Source organism: Bombyx mori, chromosome 17 (genome assembly GCF_030269925.1).
Source record: "Bombyx mori chromosome 17, ASM3026992v2".
NCBI lineage: Eukaryota > Metazoa > Arthropoda > Insecta > Lepidoptera > Bombycidae > Bombyx > Bombyx mori.
The window spans coordinates 415,089-435,952 of record NC_085123.1 but is presented as its reverse complement, the minus strand read 5'-3'; the positions used below and the strand labels follow the sequence as shown (position 1 = coordinate 435,952).

Here is a 20,864-nt window from a genome sequence, read left to right as displayed (position 1 = left end):
AAAATAAGATATTTTAAATGCGAAGAGGGCTCCGTTGAGTTGCGAGCAAGCCTCGCTCGTTTCGTGGCCCATCAGGATAAGTCGTGAGGTATTATATCTTAGTAGTATGTACCAGTTGTTATTGTTATCTAACGGAGTAACGCGACTAGCTGTTGGCCCTGAGAAAACAAGAAAACAAATATTTATTCAAAACATTACTGTGCTTAAGAAAACAAACCGCAGGTTCGGGTCGTATCGGCAGTCGTATCGGTATATTTTGAAGGTTTCGGTAAATCATGTCTATCAATTTGTATGTTATTGCTGTGCTTGAACACACCAGCTCAATCACCTTACCGTCAGTACCGTTGTCCTTCACACATAGTTTTAAATAGGACATGGCCGCATTCATACACATTAATCTTCCGGAAAAACATCAATTTCAGCCAATTATCAGTTGACCACCGAATAAACTTCCTCTCTTTTTGACTCCGTAACGTTTTTATATTTTGATCTTCCAATAATATGAAAATTATCTTATAATATTATTATGAACATTTTATGAACATTTTCATATCTATTATGAACATTATCTGTTAGAGTTAAGCAATTAATTAGAGTTATCTAGTTTAGCGCCGGAATCCGCTTCCCATCAGTTGGAATGTGTGCTCGTTTGACTTTCAAGACAAATCCATGTATTGAGCGCAGCATCAATCTCTCCAGCATCAATTTAGGTCTAGGATAAGGATAGGTAATAATTGGTCTAGGATCGTAGGCCATTGAATTAATAGTAAAGAAGCATAAACCAAAACATGAACTCATCAACAAACTAGCGTTAGTAGCATGAAGACGCCACCACCAATTAATACCACAATTGTATGCCCTCGCTCTACTCACTACACGTCAGAATTCTGTATTTTCTGCCCATTGTTGTCATGAAGGGACAAAAATCCTCATCAGTGACTTTTACATCCCTCCATTGTGTCGGAGAGCTCGGTAAATAACCATAAAACCATGCTTTAACGGCGAAAACAAGGTATTTGTAGTCAAACGCGTTCGGAAGTGGAACATGAATTGGGTTTTCGACCTTAATATGGATTTGGGTTAAGTTCTTATCTAACTTGCGAAGCGTCCGATCTTGGATGACATCTTCTTAGTTTCAAGAAAGACGCGAAAATTTCAAAAGTCTTTTGAACAAATTGTCTAGATACGGTAGTTCATTAAATTTTGGGGACCAGACGTTATTACAATAAAATTAGGACTTCGATCTCAAGGTGTCTGTGCATCACGGTAATGACTACATCAGATATGTTGAGCTGCATTTGCTAGTAATAACAATATCGGCAAGATACATTTTGGTCCTTCATCGATTAATACTAACATACCGCCAATTCTTCTACTCCGCAGAAACGTTTTCATTCTAAGAGTAGATACAACATTCATCTCTTAATTACAAGCCCACTGCACACTTTATAGTGTCTATGAATTTGGACAATAAAAAGTGACCAAGTAACCATAATAGCTTCCCACCTAAATGCTAATGACACGGCAAGAAAAACTATGTTTCTGTGCTTTTGACCCAAAACGGTTCTGTTTTATTCAACAGAAAGTCTTCAAACAAAAGTCGATTAGATTACGGTTACATGCTTTAGACTGCGGCTGATTATCCCTTGATGACTAAAGGACCAATAGTAGAAATACTGACCTTAATCATAATAAACACAAAAGTTAATAAACAGGTAGCCTCGCCCTCAATCTAGCCCCGTGCTCCATAAAGGCTATTGCCAAACAGAAACGACAAAATAAACAAAGGAAAAACTCAGGAAATTACTTCGTTCTTTTATGTACAGGCACTGAATTAATTCCTTTATGAAAATGCTCTAATGACTTCGTCAAATGGCACGAAACTGTTAGGCCGTTGATTCTAAGATAGAAAACGAAATGAACTGTCAAACACAAAGATCATTTTGACTATGATCAACGAAGTAAAAAAATGATTATGTTTCAGGGTAATGCCACCAGACATGGCGGTGTCCATGCGGCATACGAAACTGAAGGCCGAGGAGGCGGCTCTCATTGCTGGAGAACTGACCAAGCCCTCATGGGAGTCCAGAAATGAGGGTATTCACGAGAGAGTCAGCTTTGAAGATACCATTTGGGGTTTTGATTTGGCTGGAGGGATATATTACAGAACACCGCTTAGAGTTACTTTTGTGAGTACATATTTTACTGTTATCGGGAGACATAACTCATCCAACTTATGTGAAGCGGCCACCTGAGCCCATAAATATTGAGAAAGCGGCTACTCGCCTTGAGGTATGAGGAATAAATTCATGAAAGGCTCCCTCACGTGTGTAGTTAGGATAGTATTGACTCCCAATGCATATTGCATATGGTGAATGCATATTGGGAGTCGGTATTGGTAGCATTGGCTCTCTTATACCGACACTAAGAGAGCAGCTAATTTGGTCTTAAGTGCCACTGTCTTCATTACCAGTTCAAGTCATTGCTTACAAAGCGATGCGCATATCACGCCATGTTACGTTTTTAATAACCGGAAAACCTTTATAAATGTATCGCGGTTGTGGAGCGGTCTGACTTGCATTCTGCGTGAGGTCAGCCGGCTCGTACTGCAAAGATATCTGAAAGTCATTATTCTTCATATTAAGCGTGTTCACGAGTACTCACTTTTAATACAATGACTAAAGATTGCAATTTGATTGATTGCCAACGAAAGTTTTAAAAATAGTTTTTCTTTTAATGAGGCCCGCGTTGCACTTCTAGGTAATGAGACCATGACGTCATTTGTTTAATTATATTGTATACTATTGTATTAGAGGTATTCATTAGTATTTATCCTCTAGGTTTACCACTAATCTTTTGGAGTGAAAAGCGTTTGGAGCCTCTGGGTCTGCGGAGGGACTTCGGTTCCCTCTGTATTTTGTACCGTATGTTCCATGGGGAGTGCTCTGAGGAATTGTTCGAGATGATACCAGCATCTCGTTTTTACCATCGCACCGCCCGCCACCGGAGTAGAGTTCATCCATACTACCTGGAGCCACTGCGGTCATCCACAGTGCGTTTCCAGAGATCTTTTTTGCCACGTACCATCCGGCTATGGAATGAGCTCCCCTCCACGGTGTTTCCCGAGCGCTATGACATGTCCTTCTTCAAACGAGGCTTATGGAGAGTATTAAGCGGTAGGCAGCGGCTTGGCTCTGCCCCTGGCATTGCTGAAGTCCATGGGCGACGGTAACCACTCACCATCAGGTGGGCCGTATGCCCGTCTGCCTACAAAGGCAATAAAAAAAAAAAAAAAAAAGAAAAGCCCATAACATTCTACAAGAGATCAAAAGGTGCACTTTACTTTATTCTTGCTTATTGGCTTTAAAGCTCTTTTACGCTTTTGGTATAAATGCTTGCACTAATGCTTTAGATAGAAATTAACGACAATAAAACTTAAAATAATAATTCTAAGATAATGGATGTAAATAAGAATGTTCTTTAATAATTAATATATAATAGTATCCAATAAACACGGATAATTCATCGTCGTGAGAAATTTTCATTTATACTGTCTTAAAAAGTCTAAATTTTTTTTTACAAATCTTTTATTCCATTAATTCACATAAAAAAGCCTAAGTCTGTTCATAAGAGGCTGACGAGCATATGGTCTACCCGCTACTGAGTGGTAGCTGATGGTCAGTTTATCTCTTGAGGTTAGAGATAAGCTGCGGTCCAGCATTATGTTAAGCATACCAGTCTTATGAGGTACTAGTCTGTCCTAATAAGTACGGTTGGCTTTTGCCATTTGACACTGACAGTTTGTTTTAGTTTTTATTCAAATTCATAGCGAGGAAGTACGGAGGCCTAGAGTTCATTTCATACTTTGAACAGTCATGTCAAGAACAACCTTATTTCATTTTACCCTTTAGGGACTTTTTGACGGGAACGCGAGGAGTGAAGTTGTGTGATTTGTTTTATTTTGTCTATTTAGTGTTTGGTTTTATGGTGGTTTATTAACTATTTAATATCTGTGAAAGTGCACAAATGTGGGAAAATTAAACAAAGCCGCTGGACGTAACTTCTCGGGATCCTCCAAAAAGTCAACTGAAAAAATCTCAGTGAATGACCACCATTTTACTGAGATTATATTTCATCCCAAATCATCTCATCTCATTTCATTGAATTTCATCTCAGTTATTAATGTTCCAAATTAATCATCTTCATTTCATTTCACTTCATATTATCATTTTTCATAAAAATAAGGATACAAATTAAAATAAGACTTGACCTAAGTCTTAGTTACCAGGTCATAAAATCTGTTTCAATTATTTTTTTTACCCTTTTGTTACTCAAACACCACTGAACTCTAACTATTGCGTAAACTCTCCCAATGGGTAGTGCTTATACAAAATAATATTGCTATATTGATTAACGTTTGATCCAGGTGAAGCCAGACAGCCGAGCAGAAAAGGCTGGCATCAAGCCGGGAGACAGGCTGCTCCGCATCAACGACATAGACACCTCGACCCTCACGATCCAGCAGGCGCACGATCTCATTGTCGAATCAGGAATTCACCTTAAGCTAGCTGTGACCTCGTAAGTATAATTTTTATTTAAATCGGTGAGATGACGGGATCGTATTAAACAATATCATTTTAATTAAGTACTATATTCGTCCTAAGAGATGTAATTTTTCGTCATTTGAAATAGTACTCCTTCGTCCTGGCACTTCTTCAGCTAGAAGAATATGTACCTTAATTCATCACGATTTCACAATTATCTGCACCTTTGATGTGAAACCCTTGATTCACTAAAGGAATTAGTTTAAACTAGTCAATTAGGGATCTACTATGGACGGATGAGAAGAAGCTTTTTTTATTTTTTTTATTGCTTAGATGGGTGGACGAGCTCACAGCCCACCTGGTGTTAAATGGTGACTGAAGCCCATAGACATCTACAACGTAAATGCGCCACCCACGTTGAGATATAAGTTCTAAGGTCTCAAGTATAGTTACGACGGCTGCCCCACCCTTCAAACTAGTCAGATACTTAGCCCTTGAGGTATCTGGTGTCTTAAACCTATTCTCGGAGCTGTTACCTTGTTAGTCAGTACCTGTGGACTATCTAGGGAGTAACTACTTGTCTATTCCGTGGCATATTAAGTTTTTTACTGTTTTTAAAATATATTTAAAATTTCAGGCCAGATGATTTAGAAGATGCCTACTACTACTACGAGGATCCTATTGTACGTATCATCAAGAGTTCAGTTTTTAGAGACTTGCCTCACATTCTTTTCATCTAATACAAATATTATAATCGATTCATACAACGCAATTTACATTTTTATTGTCCAATTAAAATTCTCACTCCAAGCTGTCCGCACGTCATATGACGTTGTGCCTTTCAAATAATATGAAGTTTAATTGAGTATTAAGCTTGGCAAACGTTAATGATTTTTGCATGTTGCTACATCATATGTACGACGGCTGTTTATTTAGCTTTTTTTGTTGTTTGAGTCACGTGTGTACCCATCATTTGCCTAAGGACGATTTCTAGGGTGAATAACGACAGTGTACTAAAAACAGAACCGCTGAAACCGTAAATGTCACTTGACATGTGCGGCTTGCGGTAAGACGTATTGTTACGCGCTGGGGTTCGGGATAAATAAGATTTCACCAAAGTACAACTTAAAACTGTATTCAACACTTAGAACACTTAAACACTTTAAAACTCTCAATTCGCTTGTTCCGCTTCGCTTCAGGTGATCCGTTCGCTGTTTCGCTTCGAGTAGTTCCGATTACTGACTGACTGCGTGCCATCCCTACAACGCTTTTATAGCCGATACCTCATTCCTAGAATCATCGAGAATATTTCACACATCTCTAGTAGTAGTTCCCGCTATCTGACAATAGATGGCGTTGTACTTCTCGAGCGTTCTAGGTCCTTCGATATTCCTTCGACGATGGCGTTACTTTTACCGACGTAGCAGTATCATTAGCACATAAGGTAGCAGGCTGTCTAGCTCGACCGCGGAGCAGTTATGTATTAAGGTTTCTAAAGGTGTCTGAGTCTACAATAGAATCTATACCTTACGACTAGCGTCTGGTGTGGGCGTTCTACGGGGACCTGAACTTTTTTAATTTTTTTTATAGCCTAGTTGGGTGGACGAGCTCACAGCCCACCTGGTGTTAAGTGGTTACCGGAGCTCATAGACATCTACAATCTAAATGCCGCCACCTACCTTGAGATATGAGTTCTAAGGTCTCAGTATAGTTACGACTGCCTCACCCTTCAAACCGAAACGCATTACTGCTTCACGGCAGAGATAGGCAGGGTGGTGGTACTTACCCGCGCGGACTCACAAGAGGTCCTACCACCACTAATTACGGAGATTATATATTGAAATTATATATTTGTCTGATCATCTACAGAAATCGTAATGACCTCATAAATTAGGTTCACGGGTTTTCACGGTTGGAAATCAATGTTGTCTCATTGTTCTCGGAATGCTGGAAGGTTCCGAACGCATCAAGACCAAATTTGCTATTATATTAAAGTTTCATTAAGAATAACTTCTCTTATATACGACCAGTTAATAATGAGTATCTATTTAATATGAGCAAAAGGTAAAGTAATTAGAGAGATAATAAAGGTATGCACACACACACACACATGTGTCTGTTTGTGCACACAAACAGACACGAGGCTCGTTTATTTATTACGTCTTTAGTAATATTGTTCAAATAAAAGGTTCTGAGCAAATATGTGGATGAAAAAAATGGCGTATAATTTTTACTTCAAAAAAGCCAATTTCTCTTTACAGTACGAGGTCTCAAATATTTGACAAAGCAATACAATATACATTTTTCCCGGAGCGTCTGGCTTGGTAGTTCCATTATAACCTCAGTCATATGTAGTATTTTACCTATGTTTTGTTGCCCTTGTAGACAGACGAGCTGGTGAGTAGTTACTGTCGCTGTGGATATTAACAATGCCACGGGCATGGCCAAGTCGCTGCCTATAATAGACTATCTCTCGAAAACCTCTCTTGAAGAATAACTTAATATTATCATAGTGCTCAGGAGACACCGTGGACAAAAGTACACTCCAAAACCGAAGTGTCTGTAGTAGAAAATATCTCTGGAAATGCACTGATGGCGGGCAGAGCGGTGGTAAAAGGAGACAATGATAATCTCCAACAGTTCTCCAACAGTTTTTTTTTAACACTGGTGAATCCATTTACGGATACCCGGTCCGGGGGTAACGGACCGGGTTATGTCGAACTCCGGCGCCTCCTGAGAGGAAGAGGGGCACGAAGAGGGCCACAAGGCTCTCCACCTCCCCATATTCCTCGCAGGAGACTACGCCTTGCAAAAGGCGCGCGAGGCGCTCGCCCCGCAAAACCAATTACCGACTAAACCCCATCGAGCTCCACCACACCGGCTACACCAGACCTACGGTACCGCAGTGCGCGCCCGCGCCGCCCACCCCGCCATCTGCGCTGAGGTGCTGAAAAAGGATCCCACTCCCGTTCGCGCTCCTCAGCCTCACGGGACGCTATTACCAGATCACAAAACCTGGCCATGCCCTCCCACGAGCTCTGATCCTCTAACATGCGGGCGACGACAGCCCGCAGGAAGAGGTCTCTCCCGAGCACCGCGACGAGATCTCGCCGCGAGTGCTCCCAACGCGGGCACGTGTCGAGCGCGTGCTGCGCGTCATCGTCCGGATGCCCGCACTGGTGGCAACCCGGATGTGGCTATCTCCTGCAGACCTTCCAGAGGTACTTCCCGAAACAGCCATGTCCCGAGAGGACCTGCGCAAGGTGAAAGGAGAGTACGCTGTGACGCTGATCCGACCATGCCTCCAGCACGGGCACCAGGGCCTCGAGAATGCGCTGGCGGGTGGCCGAAGTTTGGCCGAGTTCCTTCAGCAATCGCTCCCTCCACTTAGCGTACGCCACATGACGCGCAGCACGCTTCCACCAACCGACAGCTGACGGGCCGGGTGACCGTCCCCGACTCTAGGCCTGTGTCCTACGCTGATATATCGCAGCCAGGATTTTGTCCTCGAAGTCCCAGGGTAGGGATCCGGCGAGGGCGCAGGCCACATCTTGAGAGATGGTGCGGTACCCCCTGATGACCCTCACCGCGAGCGCCCGCTGAGCTCTGAGCAGCAGAGCCGCGTTTCACGCGGAGTGTGGGCGACCACACGGGACATTAACAATAGGCCTATTATTATTTTCACTTTATTTTACTTTTGAACATAAACACAGGAAACAAAACTTCCTATTACAAAAATAACTTATTTACATTTATGCACAAACTTATAAAACATACACATAAACCTTACATATTTCCATACAAACTTTCATCCCCTATTACCTATTGTTATTGTACACCCTTGAGGGTAAAACTTTTACAAACTTTAAATGTCATATCGAATCCAAATCCGAAAAAATTAGTTTCAAGCTTTAAGCTCTAAAAATGTCGATACTTCCATAATACTTGTCATCCCTTTTTTCAAACCTTAGAACCATTTTTTCGCATTAAAATGAAGCCTGTGTCCTTTCTCAGGCTCTACAGTATCTGTGTACCAAATTTAGTTTTGGCGTGAAAGCGCGACAGACAGACAGAGTTACTTTCGCATTTATAATATTGGTATCGATTTCAAAACCTTCAGAAATACTAACTATAAAAGTCTTTATGATTTCAAAAATGGACTTCAACTACACATAAAACACATTAATTAAATTCACTAAAAGCATCATTCGTAATTTTGTTTACTCGAATAACATTGGTTTTAAAATCAAAATAAGTGGAATCAAGTTGTCAGTAAAAATATATTTGCCAACTGGGTCCATAAACAACGGAGTTTTGTTATCATAAAAAAAACATAAAATAATACATACGAATTGAGAACCTCCCCTATTTAGAAGTCAGCGAAATTGGGTTAAAACAAATTTACAACATTGGAAACATGTCAGGGCAGCGTGTTGGTTTGACGGTTTCAAATTGAACAACTTGCCTGATATCAACTAGTGCGTAAATTTCTAGGCTCGAATATTTGTAGATCAAAAACATGCGTATAAAATAAAAGTAACGTCTCTGACCTAAAAGCATATCTCAAAGAGAAAAAAGGCAATGTAGATACATTATTATCGAATACCAATTCCATCGTAATATAATGTTATTTTTACGTGTTAAATTTACTGTTATTGTATTCTTAAAGTTTCATAATTTGATCTAGTTACAAAAACGTTTACTGTAATAACCGATAACAAATAAGTTGACAAGCAACTGACATAAAATAACTTTATTCTTTATAGAAATCATTCGAAGAAAGCATTAATATAATTTACAACTCTTAATAAGTTTAGATGTTTTTGTTTAGTTTAAGGACTGCGTTAGTTTTTTTTTTTGCTTAGATGGGTAGACGAGCTCACAGCCCACCTGGTGTTAAGTGGTTACTGGAGTCCATAGACATCTACAACATAAATGCGCCACCCACCTTGAGATATAAGTTCTAAGGTCTCAAGTATAGTTACAACGGCTGCCCTACCCTTCAAACCGAAACGTATTACTGGTTCACGGCAGAAATAGACAGGGTGGTGGTACCTACCCGCGCGGAAGAGGTCCTACCACCAGTAATTACGCAAATTATAATTTTGCGGGTTTGATTTTTATTACACGATGTTATTCTTTCACCGTGGAAGTCAATCGTGAACATTTGTTAAGTACGTATTTCATTAGAAAAATTGGTACCCGCCTGCGGGATTCGAACACCGGTGCATCGCTCGATACGAATGCATCGGACGTCTTATCCTTTAGGCCACGAGGTAAATGCGCCACCCACCTTGAGATATAAGTTCTAAGGTCTCAAGTATAGTTACAACGGCTGCCCCACCCTTCAAACCGCATTACTGCTTCACGGCAGAAATAGGCAGGGTGGTAATACCTACCCGCGCGGAAGAGGTCCTACCACCAGTAATCAGATATAAATAAAACCCATTCATGACAAATCGCTTTTAAAAAATTCAATATTTCAAGTTCTGACATACTCGCCCAAATCGATCCGTGTACTCCGACTTACGTATTAGACCATAGGCGCGATACGAATTAACATCTAAATTACAGACACACAATTTATTAGCGTGTGTAATTATTTATGTTATTATATATCCCCTCGAGAACCTTCTCGGAGCACAAAACTAAATAATACATAGTATATATTCTTTTTTTTTTTTTTTTTTTTTTTTTTTTATGATTGAAAGTTTACTGGTGGCCCGAAGGCCTTTCCAGTTTCACCAGGACAGGTGGGCGAGCAAAGGCTCAGCCAAGAGGGGCGGGATTTGCTAACAACTGCCCGAGCGCCTCCGAAGGAGACCTAACAACTCAAGAGCAATTGTTTCGCGAATGAATCTACTACCGGATCGGAATCGCGACCCGCTGAGAAGATCCGGCGAGAAACTCAGCGGGCTGATGCATAGGTTAGGTTGCACGTCGACCTCTTTGTCGAGTTCGACGAGTACGGTTACCGGGGTCCCTAAGCCTGCCCCTAGTATTAGAGCTGAAGGCATCTAATGCAAAGGTTATTGGATCTGATGGATCCGTAAGGACGTGTCTAGGGCGTCGACGGTGACTGGCTCCTGCATGATCAGGATTCGGGGAGTAGTCAGCGGCGGCAACGATAAGGCGATTATCATGACGCATAGCCTTATCGAAGTATCGTTCCGACGCTGACTTCATGTATTTCCGAATTGATTCGAGGCCCAGGTCGTCGTGTAGGTCAACGTTCCTCACGAACCACGGAGCTCCGACGGCTAACCTGCAAAAGCGGGATTGTAGAGATTGAAGGGTGTCTATGTGTGTGCGGGCCGCGTGAGCGAACACCACACTCGCGTAAGTCATGACGGGCCTTATGCAAGTTTTGTAAAGTGTCACCTTGTTCCGAAGGGACATTTTACTCCGCTTACAGATCATGGGGTAGAGTCTACCGAGAATAAACGCGGCACGGTCACGGACTGATTTTATATGCGGGCGGAATGTCATCGATGCATCCAGGGTAACGCCCAGGTACTTGACCTTCCTGGCCCAGGGTATGGATTGACTAAAGAGAGTAATCGGGGGTGTGAGATTCCTCCTCCTAATACGGGAGGAAATCCGTGTGGAGCTTCCCCTCTGAAATAGCACCGCAGTACTTTTCGCTGGGTTGATGTCTATGCGCCATTTTCGGAACCACTGTCCTAGGGCTAGGGCTGCGCTCTGAAGCTTCTTCGCGATTAGGGACTTATTTCTACTAGAATAGTAAACAGTCGTGTCGTCGGCGAATAAAGCTAAATGGGTCGGCGGCGACCGGGGAATGTCGTTGACGAATAAGCTAAATAGGAGGGGTGAGAGGACAGAGCCTTGCGGGACTCCAGCTGTGAGAGGTCGTGGGGAGGAGCGGGTTCCCTCGACTCGATATCGAAAAGAGCGGTTCGACAAGAAGTCCCGTATGATGAGCACGAGACTATCCGGCACGCCCATGTTGAATAGTTTGAAAATCAAACCATTGTGCCAGACTTTGTCGAACGCTTTTGCGACGTCGAAGAAGAGAGCTCCCGTGTATAACGGTTTTGGTCGATTAAGCCCCACAAGAATGTGCTCCGTGAGGCGGTGCACCTGTTGAACGCATGAGTGATTTGTACGGAATCCGAATTGTTCATCGATGAGAATGCCCTTGGATGAGACGAAGTCTCTGAGGCGTTTGTAGAGCAGACGCTCATACAGTTTGCCTAGAGACATGAGGAGGCTAATCGGGCGGTAGCTCGTCGGATGATTTTTTGGTTTACCGGGTTTATGTATGCCGATAACGTCCGCTTCTTTCCACACCGCGGGAAAGATACAGTTCGCCATAGCGGCATTGAAAATAGATGCCAATATCACGATGAGTTGGACGGGTAGAAGTTTAATAACGCGGTTAGATATACCGTCGGAACCGGGAGCCTTGCGAGGACGTAGGTCTTTGATCAAGTCTTTAACTTCCATCGGGGTGACGGGTGGTAACGCATCCGAGGGTGGCAAGGAGGCTCTGCGTTCTACCTCACTGTCTACTAATTCTACATGAACAGGGTCCACGGATTGAGTGCTGGGCGTGCACTGGGTTTGCAATGTATCGGCCAGCAGCTCTGCTTTTTCATCATCATCGAACGCCGCGAGTCGGCCTGAGGGGCCTACGAGGGGGGGCATAGTTACTACCGTATCCGATTTGAGAGTACGAGCTAAGCGGTAGTAAGACCTTTGGGAGGGCGCGAGTCCTTCTAAGAAATCAGACCATCTGGCATCTCGGACTTCGGCGATGCGAGACTTTACGTCGCGTTGTAGGGCACGCATTCGAATACGATTTTCCGCGGTAGGATACCTGTCGTAGGCGCGTATCGAGGCGTTCTTAGCTCTAAGGAGTTCCCTAATATCGTCGGACAATTTGAAGCGGTGAAGGAAGTCCTCCGCTACAACTTGTTTCGATGACCTATCTAATGTCGAGGTGATGTGTGACGTTAAGATGTCTATGGCTTCAGCGGTATCCTGAGGAGACGGGGTAGAGTCCGGGTTAAACGGGAGCGATGGTGGATCAGATTCAGCCAGGCTGATGCCCAGCGTGTGCCAATCCACCACAGTCCTCGTGACGGGAACGGAATCGGGAGCGCGACCGAGCTTCATAACGACGGGACGGTGGTCTGAATCTAACTGTATATATTCTATTTCGTAGTAATTACGTTCTGACAAATGACTTTGGATGATTGATGTGAATGAATAAAGGAGGAATGTATGATTAGAATTATGTTTCTTGTTTACTATTTGAATTACTCGTAGTTGTGAAAATTTTCAGCATTAGTATTCTGGTGATTCATTAGACGACTTTTATCTTCAAAAGAATCCCAAAACAGTCAGCACTATTGAATCTTTCGTGTCCCATCAAAATGTGTGTAGAATTTTCCAGATTCCACATGCACTGTGAAATCGCAACTCATACTAGTTCTAGCTCAGTGGTTTATCCCGGCACTACAGATTGGCAATGCCTTCTTCATTAGTCGGTCCAATTCTGGCGTGCCGCGCCCACGACTCACAAACTCACAACGGGGAGGCAGAAATTGGCGGTTTTTTTTTTCTTCGAATCAGTAAACCTGAATCTTATATACTAATTTTCTGTAAAGCACTTCCACATTCGTTTTTCTTTATTCCATTCTCTTCTGCTACGTTGACTAATTTGAGAGAGATTTGTAGATACGAAATGTATTTATAAAATCTTAGACAGCTTAAATGAGAAATTTCCTTAATACAATTACATGAATATTTTACAGAATTATATTAGACTCCAAAACCCAGGCAAGCAGTTTTTTAGAAATATTGTTTATGCTTGATATTTTTTCTTTTCAGGTGGAAGATTACGATAGCGAAGAAGAAAGGCTCAGAGAAGAAGAGAAGGCAAGGAAGAGACAGGTGCACGCTAGAGTTGTGAGTGTTGTTGGTTTCTTTTGTTTATCAAGGCTCGCAAAGGTCACAGGAACAAGATGCAACTTCCCGCTGACTATTAATGCGTTCCGATTTGAACCGTGGGTCAGCCTTTACATAATACAGTTGATATAGAACCGTGTTTTGATGTTTTGATGCTACCGTTATTTATGTTGAAATACCAAGACAAACATAAAATCGACATCGCTAAATCAGAACGTAGGACGCCCCCTGGCTAGATGGTGCGATGACCTCCGCCCGGTGGCCGGCAAGAAGTGGATGAGGAGAGTCGCAGACCGGGCTCAGTGGTGTGGATTGGGAGAGGCCTATGTCCAGCAGTGGACGACTGTGGGCTGTTGATGATGATGATGATGATGATGAAATCAGAAGCAATAAATATCGAAATAAAATAGCCAGAAATTTAATTAAATCTGTTAACGTCTTCAAATAAAACGTTAATGTGGAATTAATTCAAAAACTCCTCGTAATTACGAAGGGTCGAGGAGTGTTAAAATCTGACGTAATGTAATTAGCTCGTATTCGTGATTTAGATTTAGACTTTGTGAAACATTTTAAGATAAATGGTGACCTTGTGCTGTATTTTTCGTATATAGATGGGTGGGATCTGACGACCACGTTGGTACTAAGTATTCAGTGGTACTAAGTGCTCATAGACACTCAGAATTACACTCAGATAGCCAACAATTTCAAGAATGAAACTAAATCTAATCGAGAATCGAACTTGGGTCACGGTTCACGGTATACTAGTGATTGTAAACGTATTGATATATTTTATAATTAATTCATGGTCATCAAATAAAATTACAGACATTTGAATTTATTTAAAAACAATATCTATTTTGTTTAATGAATTTAAAGCAATGTACGTATTTGTAGAATGAATTGTTATTACCTTGCTTGTTTCTTTCATGAAGCAAAAGTGTCTTCTACTTTTTATTTTTTATTTTTTTATTGCTTAGATGGGTGGACGAGCTCACAGCCCACCTGGTGTTAAGTGGTTACTTTAGCCCATAGACATCTACAATGTAAGTGCGCCACCCACCTTGAGACATAAGTTTTAAGGTCTCAGGTATAGTTACAACGGCTGCCCCATCCTTCAAACCAAAACGCATTACTGCTTCACGGCAGAAATGAGCAGGGTGGTGGTAACTAGCCGCGTGGACTCTGAAGAGGTCCTACCACCAGTATAAAGGAGAGAATTGAAGGATATCTTAGTTATTTCAATTCAAGGGAGACTGCACTGTAATACGTATTGTACCTGTGGTAATGTGTTTTAAACGGGCTTCATTTGCCACCTAGTAAGCCTCGAGGCAAGGCGTAAGTCATTAAAAGTGACTCGTCTAAAATACAAAGTTAATCAGCTCAGCAGCGCTGTCTAATTATTTTCCAGAGTTCATACTGGAGTCTTCAGTGGCCCTGGGTCAGCAAGCGAAAGATCATCTACCGAGAATCGAACTGCTATTTGGTGCCCAGCAAATATGAGGAGAAACATAGGTAAGTTTTTGAACGAGTTTAGAACATAAGTAATCCTTAAGCCAGTACTTTCGTCAAACGTTTTTTAGGTTTGAAATTTCAGCGTTTTCGGAGCCACTGTTTGAAAAAATCACGCGCTGAGCTAAAGATAATTGGCTTAAGGATAAGGCTAATAATTATTAATTATTTCAATGGCCTTTTTTTTCGTTGTCTGGCAATGGCAATGTCAAACCGTACTAAAACCTCCATCACTCTTTACCCAAGCAGTCGATCCCCATCGGGATTAGTGGTCCGAAAAATTATTATCGCCTCCATCATTATTAACCCTCGCATCCAATTGCCTATAATTGTTAGATGGATTATCACATAGTTAATTATAACTCGCTCTATTGCTCGAGCTCAAGCGAACATGAGAGCGACCATGTAAATCTTGAATTACATTTAAACGCCGATCTTGAGATGGCTGTCATCAAATGTTAACTGCTGGTTGGCATATGTTATTATAGTTCTGTCATTGTCGTATATCGATGGCGTGCGTATGGATATATATACATAAAATGTAACTGCAAGAAAAATATTGTATACAAACTGTCAACAACCATTTGTATCGTTAACAGTTTTGACGTTCACCCCGATGGAAGTTAAAGACTTGATCAAAGACCTATGTCCTCGCAAGGTTCCCGGTTCCGACGGTATATCCAACCGCGTTATTAAACTTCTACCCGTCGAACTCATCGTGATGTTGGCATCTATTTTCAATGCCGCTATGGCGAACTGTATCTTTCCCGCGGTGTGGAAAGAAGCGGACGTTATCGGCATACATAAACCCGGTAAACCAAAAAATCATCCGACGAGCTACCGCCCGATCAGCCTCCTCATGTCTCTAGGCAAACTGTATGAGCGTCTGCTCTACAAACGCCTCAGAGACTTCGTCTCATCCAAGGGCATTCTCATCGATGAACAATTCGGATTCCGTACAAATCACTCATGCGTTCAACAGGTGCACCGCCTCACGGAGCACATTCTTGTGGGGCTTAATCGACCAAAACCGTTATACACGGGAGCTCTCTTCTTCGACGTCGCAAAAGCGTTCGACAAAGTCTGGCACAACGGTTTGATTTTCAAACTATTCAACATGGGTGTGCCGGATAGTCTCGTGCTCATCATACGGGACTTCTTGTCGAACCGCTCTTTTCGATATCGAGTCGAGGGAACCCGCTCCTCCCCACGACCTCTCACAGCTGGAGTCCCGCAAGGCTCTGTTCTCTCACCCCTCCTATTTAGCTTATTCGTTAACGATATTCCCCGGTCGCCGCCGACCCATTTAGCTTTATTCGCCGACGACACGACTGTTTACTATTCCAGTAGAAACAAGTCCCTAATCGCGAAGAAGCTTCAGAGCGCAGCCCTAGCCCTAGGACAGTGGTTCCGAAAATGGCTCATAGACATCAACCCAGCGAAAAGTACTGCGGTGCTATTTCAGAGGGGAAGCTCCACACGGATTTCCTCCCGTATTAGGAGGAGGAATCTCACTCCCCCGATTACTCTCTTTAGTCAATCCATACCCTGGGCCAGGAAGGTCAAGTACCTGGGCGTTACCCTGGATGCATCGATGACATTCCGCCCGCATATAAAATCAGTCCGTGACCGTGCCGCGTTTATTCTCGGTAGACTCTACCCCATGATCTGTAAGCGGAGTAAAATGTCCCTTCGGAACAAGGTGACACTTTACAAAACATGCATAAGGCCCGTCATGACTTACGCGAGTGTGGTGTTCGCTCACGCTGCCCGCACACACATAGACACCCTTCAATCTCTACAATCCCGCTTTTGCAGGTTAGCCGTCGGAGCTCCATGGTTTGTGAGGAAAGTTGACCTACACGACGACCTGGGCCTCGAATCTATACAGAAATACATGAAGTCAGCGTCGGAACGGTACTTCGATAAGGCTATGCGTCATGATAATCGCCTTATCGTAGCCGCCGCTGACTACTCCCCGAATCCTGATCATGCAGGAGCCAGTCACCGTCGACGCCCTAGACACGTCCTTACGGATCCATCAGATCCAATAACCTTTGCACTAGACGCCTTCAGCTCTAGGAGCAGGCTTAGGGACCTCGGTAACCGTACTCGTCGAACTCGACAAAGAGTTCGCCGTGCAACCTAACCCATGAATCAGCTCGCTGAGTTTCTCGCCGGATCTTCTCAGCGGGTCGCGATTCCGATCCGGTAGTAGATTCATTCGCGAAGCAGCTACTCTTGAGTTGTTAGGTCTCCTTCGGAGGCGCTCGGGTAGCTGTTAGCAAATCCCACCCCTCCTGGCTGAGCCTTTGCTCGCCCAACTGTCCTGGTGAAACTGGAAAGGCCTCCGGGCCACCAGTAATCCTTCAATCATAAAAAAAAAAAGTTTTGACGTCAGAGGCTCTTAATTATATTAAACAAATAAATCCGGGTATCGATTAGAAGATACGAGTAGCAACACGGGCTTTCTATAACAACTGTTGCTACTTCTCTGTCATCTGTCTGTAGCTATGTTATAGTAGTATTCTCATCTTGCCTTTTCGCATTAAAAGTGTACAATTTCCAAAAATATTCGAAATTGATATGCGTAAACATTTTACCAGTATTTTTCTCATAAATACTGTAAAAAGAGCGTAGCGTAGTTTTAGTTTTTTTTTAGTTTATCTAAGTTTTGACTACTATTTACAAAATTAATATATAATTTTATCTTACTTTAAAAGACAGATAATGTAACTGGGTAAAAAAAAAGTTGCAAATATGATTAATAATACATGTACAATAATAATAATACACGATTAAAAATATTACATGTTAAACCTTTAAAACACTCTCTTGTAAAATTAGTATGTTTTGAGATTATACCGTAGTTTTAATGCAAGAAGACGATCTATTCTATCTACCTAACGAAATATCCGTAATTCGTACGGGTGAGTACTATCACCGTGATTATTCTTGCAGCAAAGCAAATTTTCTTTACTCCTCGAATTGACATTTCTATATTTTGCCTCGCGCTATGCTGATTATGAATACCTATTTAACTTCAGATGTGTTGGGATCTGTCCTTATTAGGTTTGAAAGTAAAGGAACAAATTAATTCCAGCAACTGTTAATTTTGGTTTCAAATTTTATTGGAACAGAGAAATTATGTACAAAGCCTCATTAAAATCGAGTGTTACTTGAAGCGTTATTATCCTTTCAAGACTGATCAGTTCTTTTCGAGCCGATCATCTGGTAATTATTTCTGTGTGGAATCCGTGCTTAAACTTTTTCTGTAGTCACATACTATTTTTTTGGTAGATATTTTTATTTGACTAGGTCGCTAGGTCATAAAAATTATAGCAGAAGTGACATTTATTACGATACACCACTTCAAAGTCTCGCTGCATTGAAAAAGCATTCTGTGCTTCAGACTAAAACGAGAAAAGCATTTTTAACCGTATTTGAAGTCCTTAACTCGAACGATGTTTTCCGTGATACACCAAAAATGAATGGAAACAGATGAAGAACCCGAAGGCTGAAGAGCGTAATTTTAATTCTTGATAAAATATTTATTTGAATTTAAGGTTCCTTTGTACATATTGGTTTATTAGTGGATTTAATAAGCACAAAAAACGCAAAAGACGTCATCTAAATCTCATCTCATCTCATGGAAGATCTCATATAAATATTTCTCATTACAAATATTGAAACGTTTTACAAATAAACTTAATTTTTAATTAATTGTTTTTGCTAAGATGGGCCGATGAGCTGAGAATCCAATTAACTCTAAGTGCCATCTGAAGCCAAAGAAATTACAACGCGAACGTCCCCACCCAGACATGAGATTTAAGTGTTTCAATTAGGGGTTCAGGAACAAACAAGATTGAGTAATATAAATAAAGCTGATGTAAAACCATACATATGTATGTGAGGATAAGCTTACCTTACAGTTACTATTTACATAATATACATATAATTTAATAATAATTTATGTTATATAAATATAATATATTATTCAATAGCTGAAGGATTATATAAGTAGTCCTTCGGTGGCTAAGCGAACTACCCTCATGCCGTTTTCATGCATGCCCTTGTAGTATTACAACTTTATGTATATAAAGCATTCTGATACACGAGTATGAAAAAGATGAGCTTGTGAACGTTTTTTTTTCTCGTAGATATTGGCAGAATCGCTTATATGTTCAAAACTTAAAACTAAAATAAGGGTTTGTTTTCAGAGACAAATTTCCACCTCAACCGATGCAAAGATTCCAAGATGATATAGTCCTTCACAGCGCAAAAGACACGTCCAAAAACAGAGTCCGTGGTGAGAAGCTAATGGAAGAAAAAAATCAGCTTTCAACTGAACCAAACACAAAGCTCACTAACGGTGTTACTAATGGTCATGAAGAAGAAGAAGAAGAAGACAATAATACTGCAATAAATGAGGATGATAGCCAAGAAGATTTATCACTTAAGAGCTCAGGTTCTGATACTATTCAAAATGATGAAGTCATTAATGATAATGTTGTCAATAAAGATGAAAATGAACCGATTTCCCAAGAATCAGAAACAAGTGATAAGCCTAACGATAAAGAAGAAGAAGAAGAAGAAAAAGTTAACGCAGAAGAAACTGATGCAATGGATGTCTTAGAAGAATCCAGTAACGGTTTTCAAGATTTATCTCAAGAGATGATTAAAGATAATGATTTACTTAAAGCAGAAGATGACAATAACATTATCGATAGTATATTAAGTGATAACGGCCAGAACATGGAGAATTTGGAAGCCATGAATGAAAGATAAATTTAAGAGCTACAAAATAACTTAAACAACACTAATAAAAATATTCCAAAAATACTTCCTAATTAGTACTTAGGAAATAGTAAGGAACGTAATCGATGGTCTCCAATAATATAAGCAATATCTGGGGTCAAACTCAACATACTTTATATCAACATCGTATATCAATATCGTTCTTCTGATGTAGCAAAAAGTTCATTTTAGAGTTATGACGTTGGTCAGAGAAATTAATACCTACAAACATTTTGTACTATATTCTAAAGAAGCATGTGCTTATTGGTAAAAGTATTAAATTCTATGTGAAGAATAGTGATATGATGTAACTGCTAAGCAATATTGTTTTGTACTCGCTTTGTTTTTCACTCTGTTCAGATTTGTCAAGTAGACACGATAGAAATATCTTAGTGGTTAAACTCTGCAAGTAGGTATTTATTTTTCCTATTATATTTAAAACGAACGCGAAATTCAATCACAAAAGTGTTTAACTACTTTTTCACAAAAACGTATAACGATACTTAGATAAATTATTATTCCGTCCATTTTTTTACGTGGCACATCAATTACTTAGGCAATTTTAATCATCTGCATTGATCGTAATTAAAATCACTGCAATCCGACGTAGTGAATAAAACAGTATACATTATTGTTTGTATCCTATTCACCGGAATTAATTAGACGCGTCGAATAACATCTTATTTGTAAAAAAACGGTGATTAGTTATGAAACTATCAGAGGAAAATGAGCATTTCTCTTTGCCTTTGCCAGTCTTGCAAAAACGACCAGATCTGAATTGTATATTTTTTTCATAATAATACATTATTACAATCATTCCATTATCTGTGTGACGACGTTTATTTCCTTAAAAGTCTCGAGATAGCATTGATTTAACAAAACACAATCAGTATAGAATCAGTCAGAGAATCGCGCCCAAGCAATTAAATATGTCTGTAGTCTTGGACACACCATTTTGTTCAGTAAGTCAAATGAAATATTACAGGAATTAAATGGTCCATAATAAATGAAATATACAATTTGAAGGTTGTTTGATTTTTTAACAAAGCGTTGATTTCAATTCCTTTTTTGTACCGCACT

General features: G+C 40.9%; 1 protein-coding gene and 1 non-coding gene across 4 annotated transcripts in view; both read left to right on the top strand.

The window, feature by feature from the left end:
* The window catches only part of LOC105841771 (ESF1 homolog), a 56,684-nt gene extending 35,875 nt beyond the window's left edge, over positions 1 to 20,809 (top strand). The window contains exons 1-7 of one of the 3 annotated variants that reach the window (XM_062673236.1): positions 3,828 to 3,941; positions 4,427 to 4,578; positions 5,182 to 5,227; positions 12,542 to 12,698; positions 13,401 to 13,478; positions 14,887 to 14,990; positions 19,208 to 20,809. In XM_062673236.1, the coding sequence (XP_062529220.1) occupies positions 5,199 to 5,227; positions 12,542 to 12,698; positions 13,401 to 13,478; positions 14,887 to 14,990; positions 19,208 to 19,775 (936 nt within the window). In that variant the 5' untranslated portion in view covers positions 3,828 to 3,941; positions 4,427 to 4,578; positions 5,182 to 5,198 and the 3' untranslated portion in view covers positions 19,776 to 20,809. Of the gene's footprint in view, positions 1 to 1,984; positions 2,190 to 3,827; positions 4,101 to 4,426; positions 4,579 to 5,181; positions 5,228 to 12,541; positions 12,699 to 13,400; positions 13,479 to 14,886; positions 14,991 to 19,207 lie in introns of those variants that run through there. The other 2 variants (XM_062673235.1, XM_062673234.1) reach the window with 2 other exon arrangements.
* Mir3424 (microRNA mir-3424) lies at positions 6,859 to 6,990 on the top strand. Its single transcript, NR_107703.1, has one exon. It is a non-coding gene; the product is annotated as a microRNA mir-3424 (primary transcript).
* Positions 20,810 to 20,864: the final 55 nt, after the last annotated feature.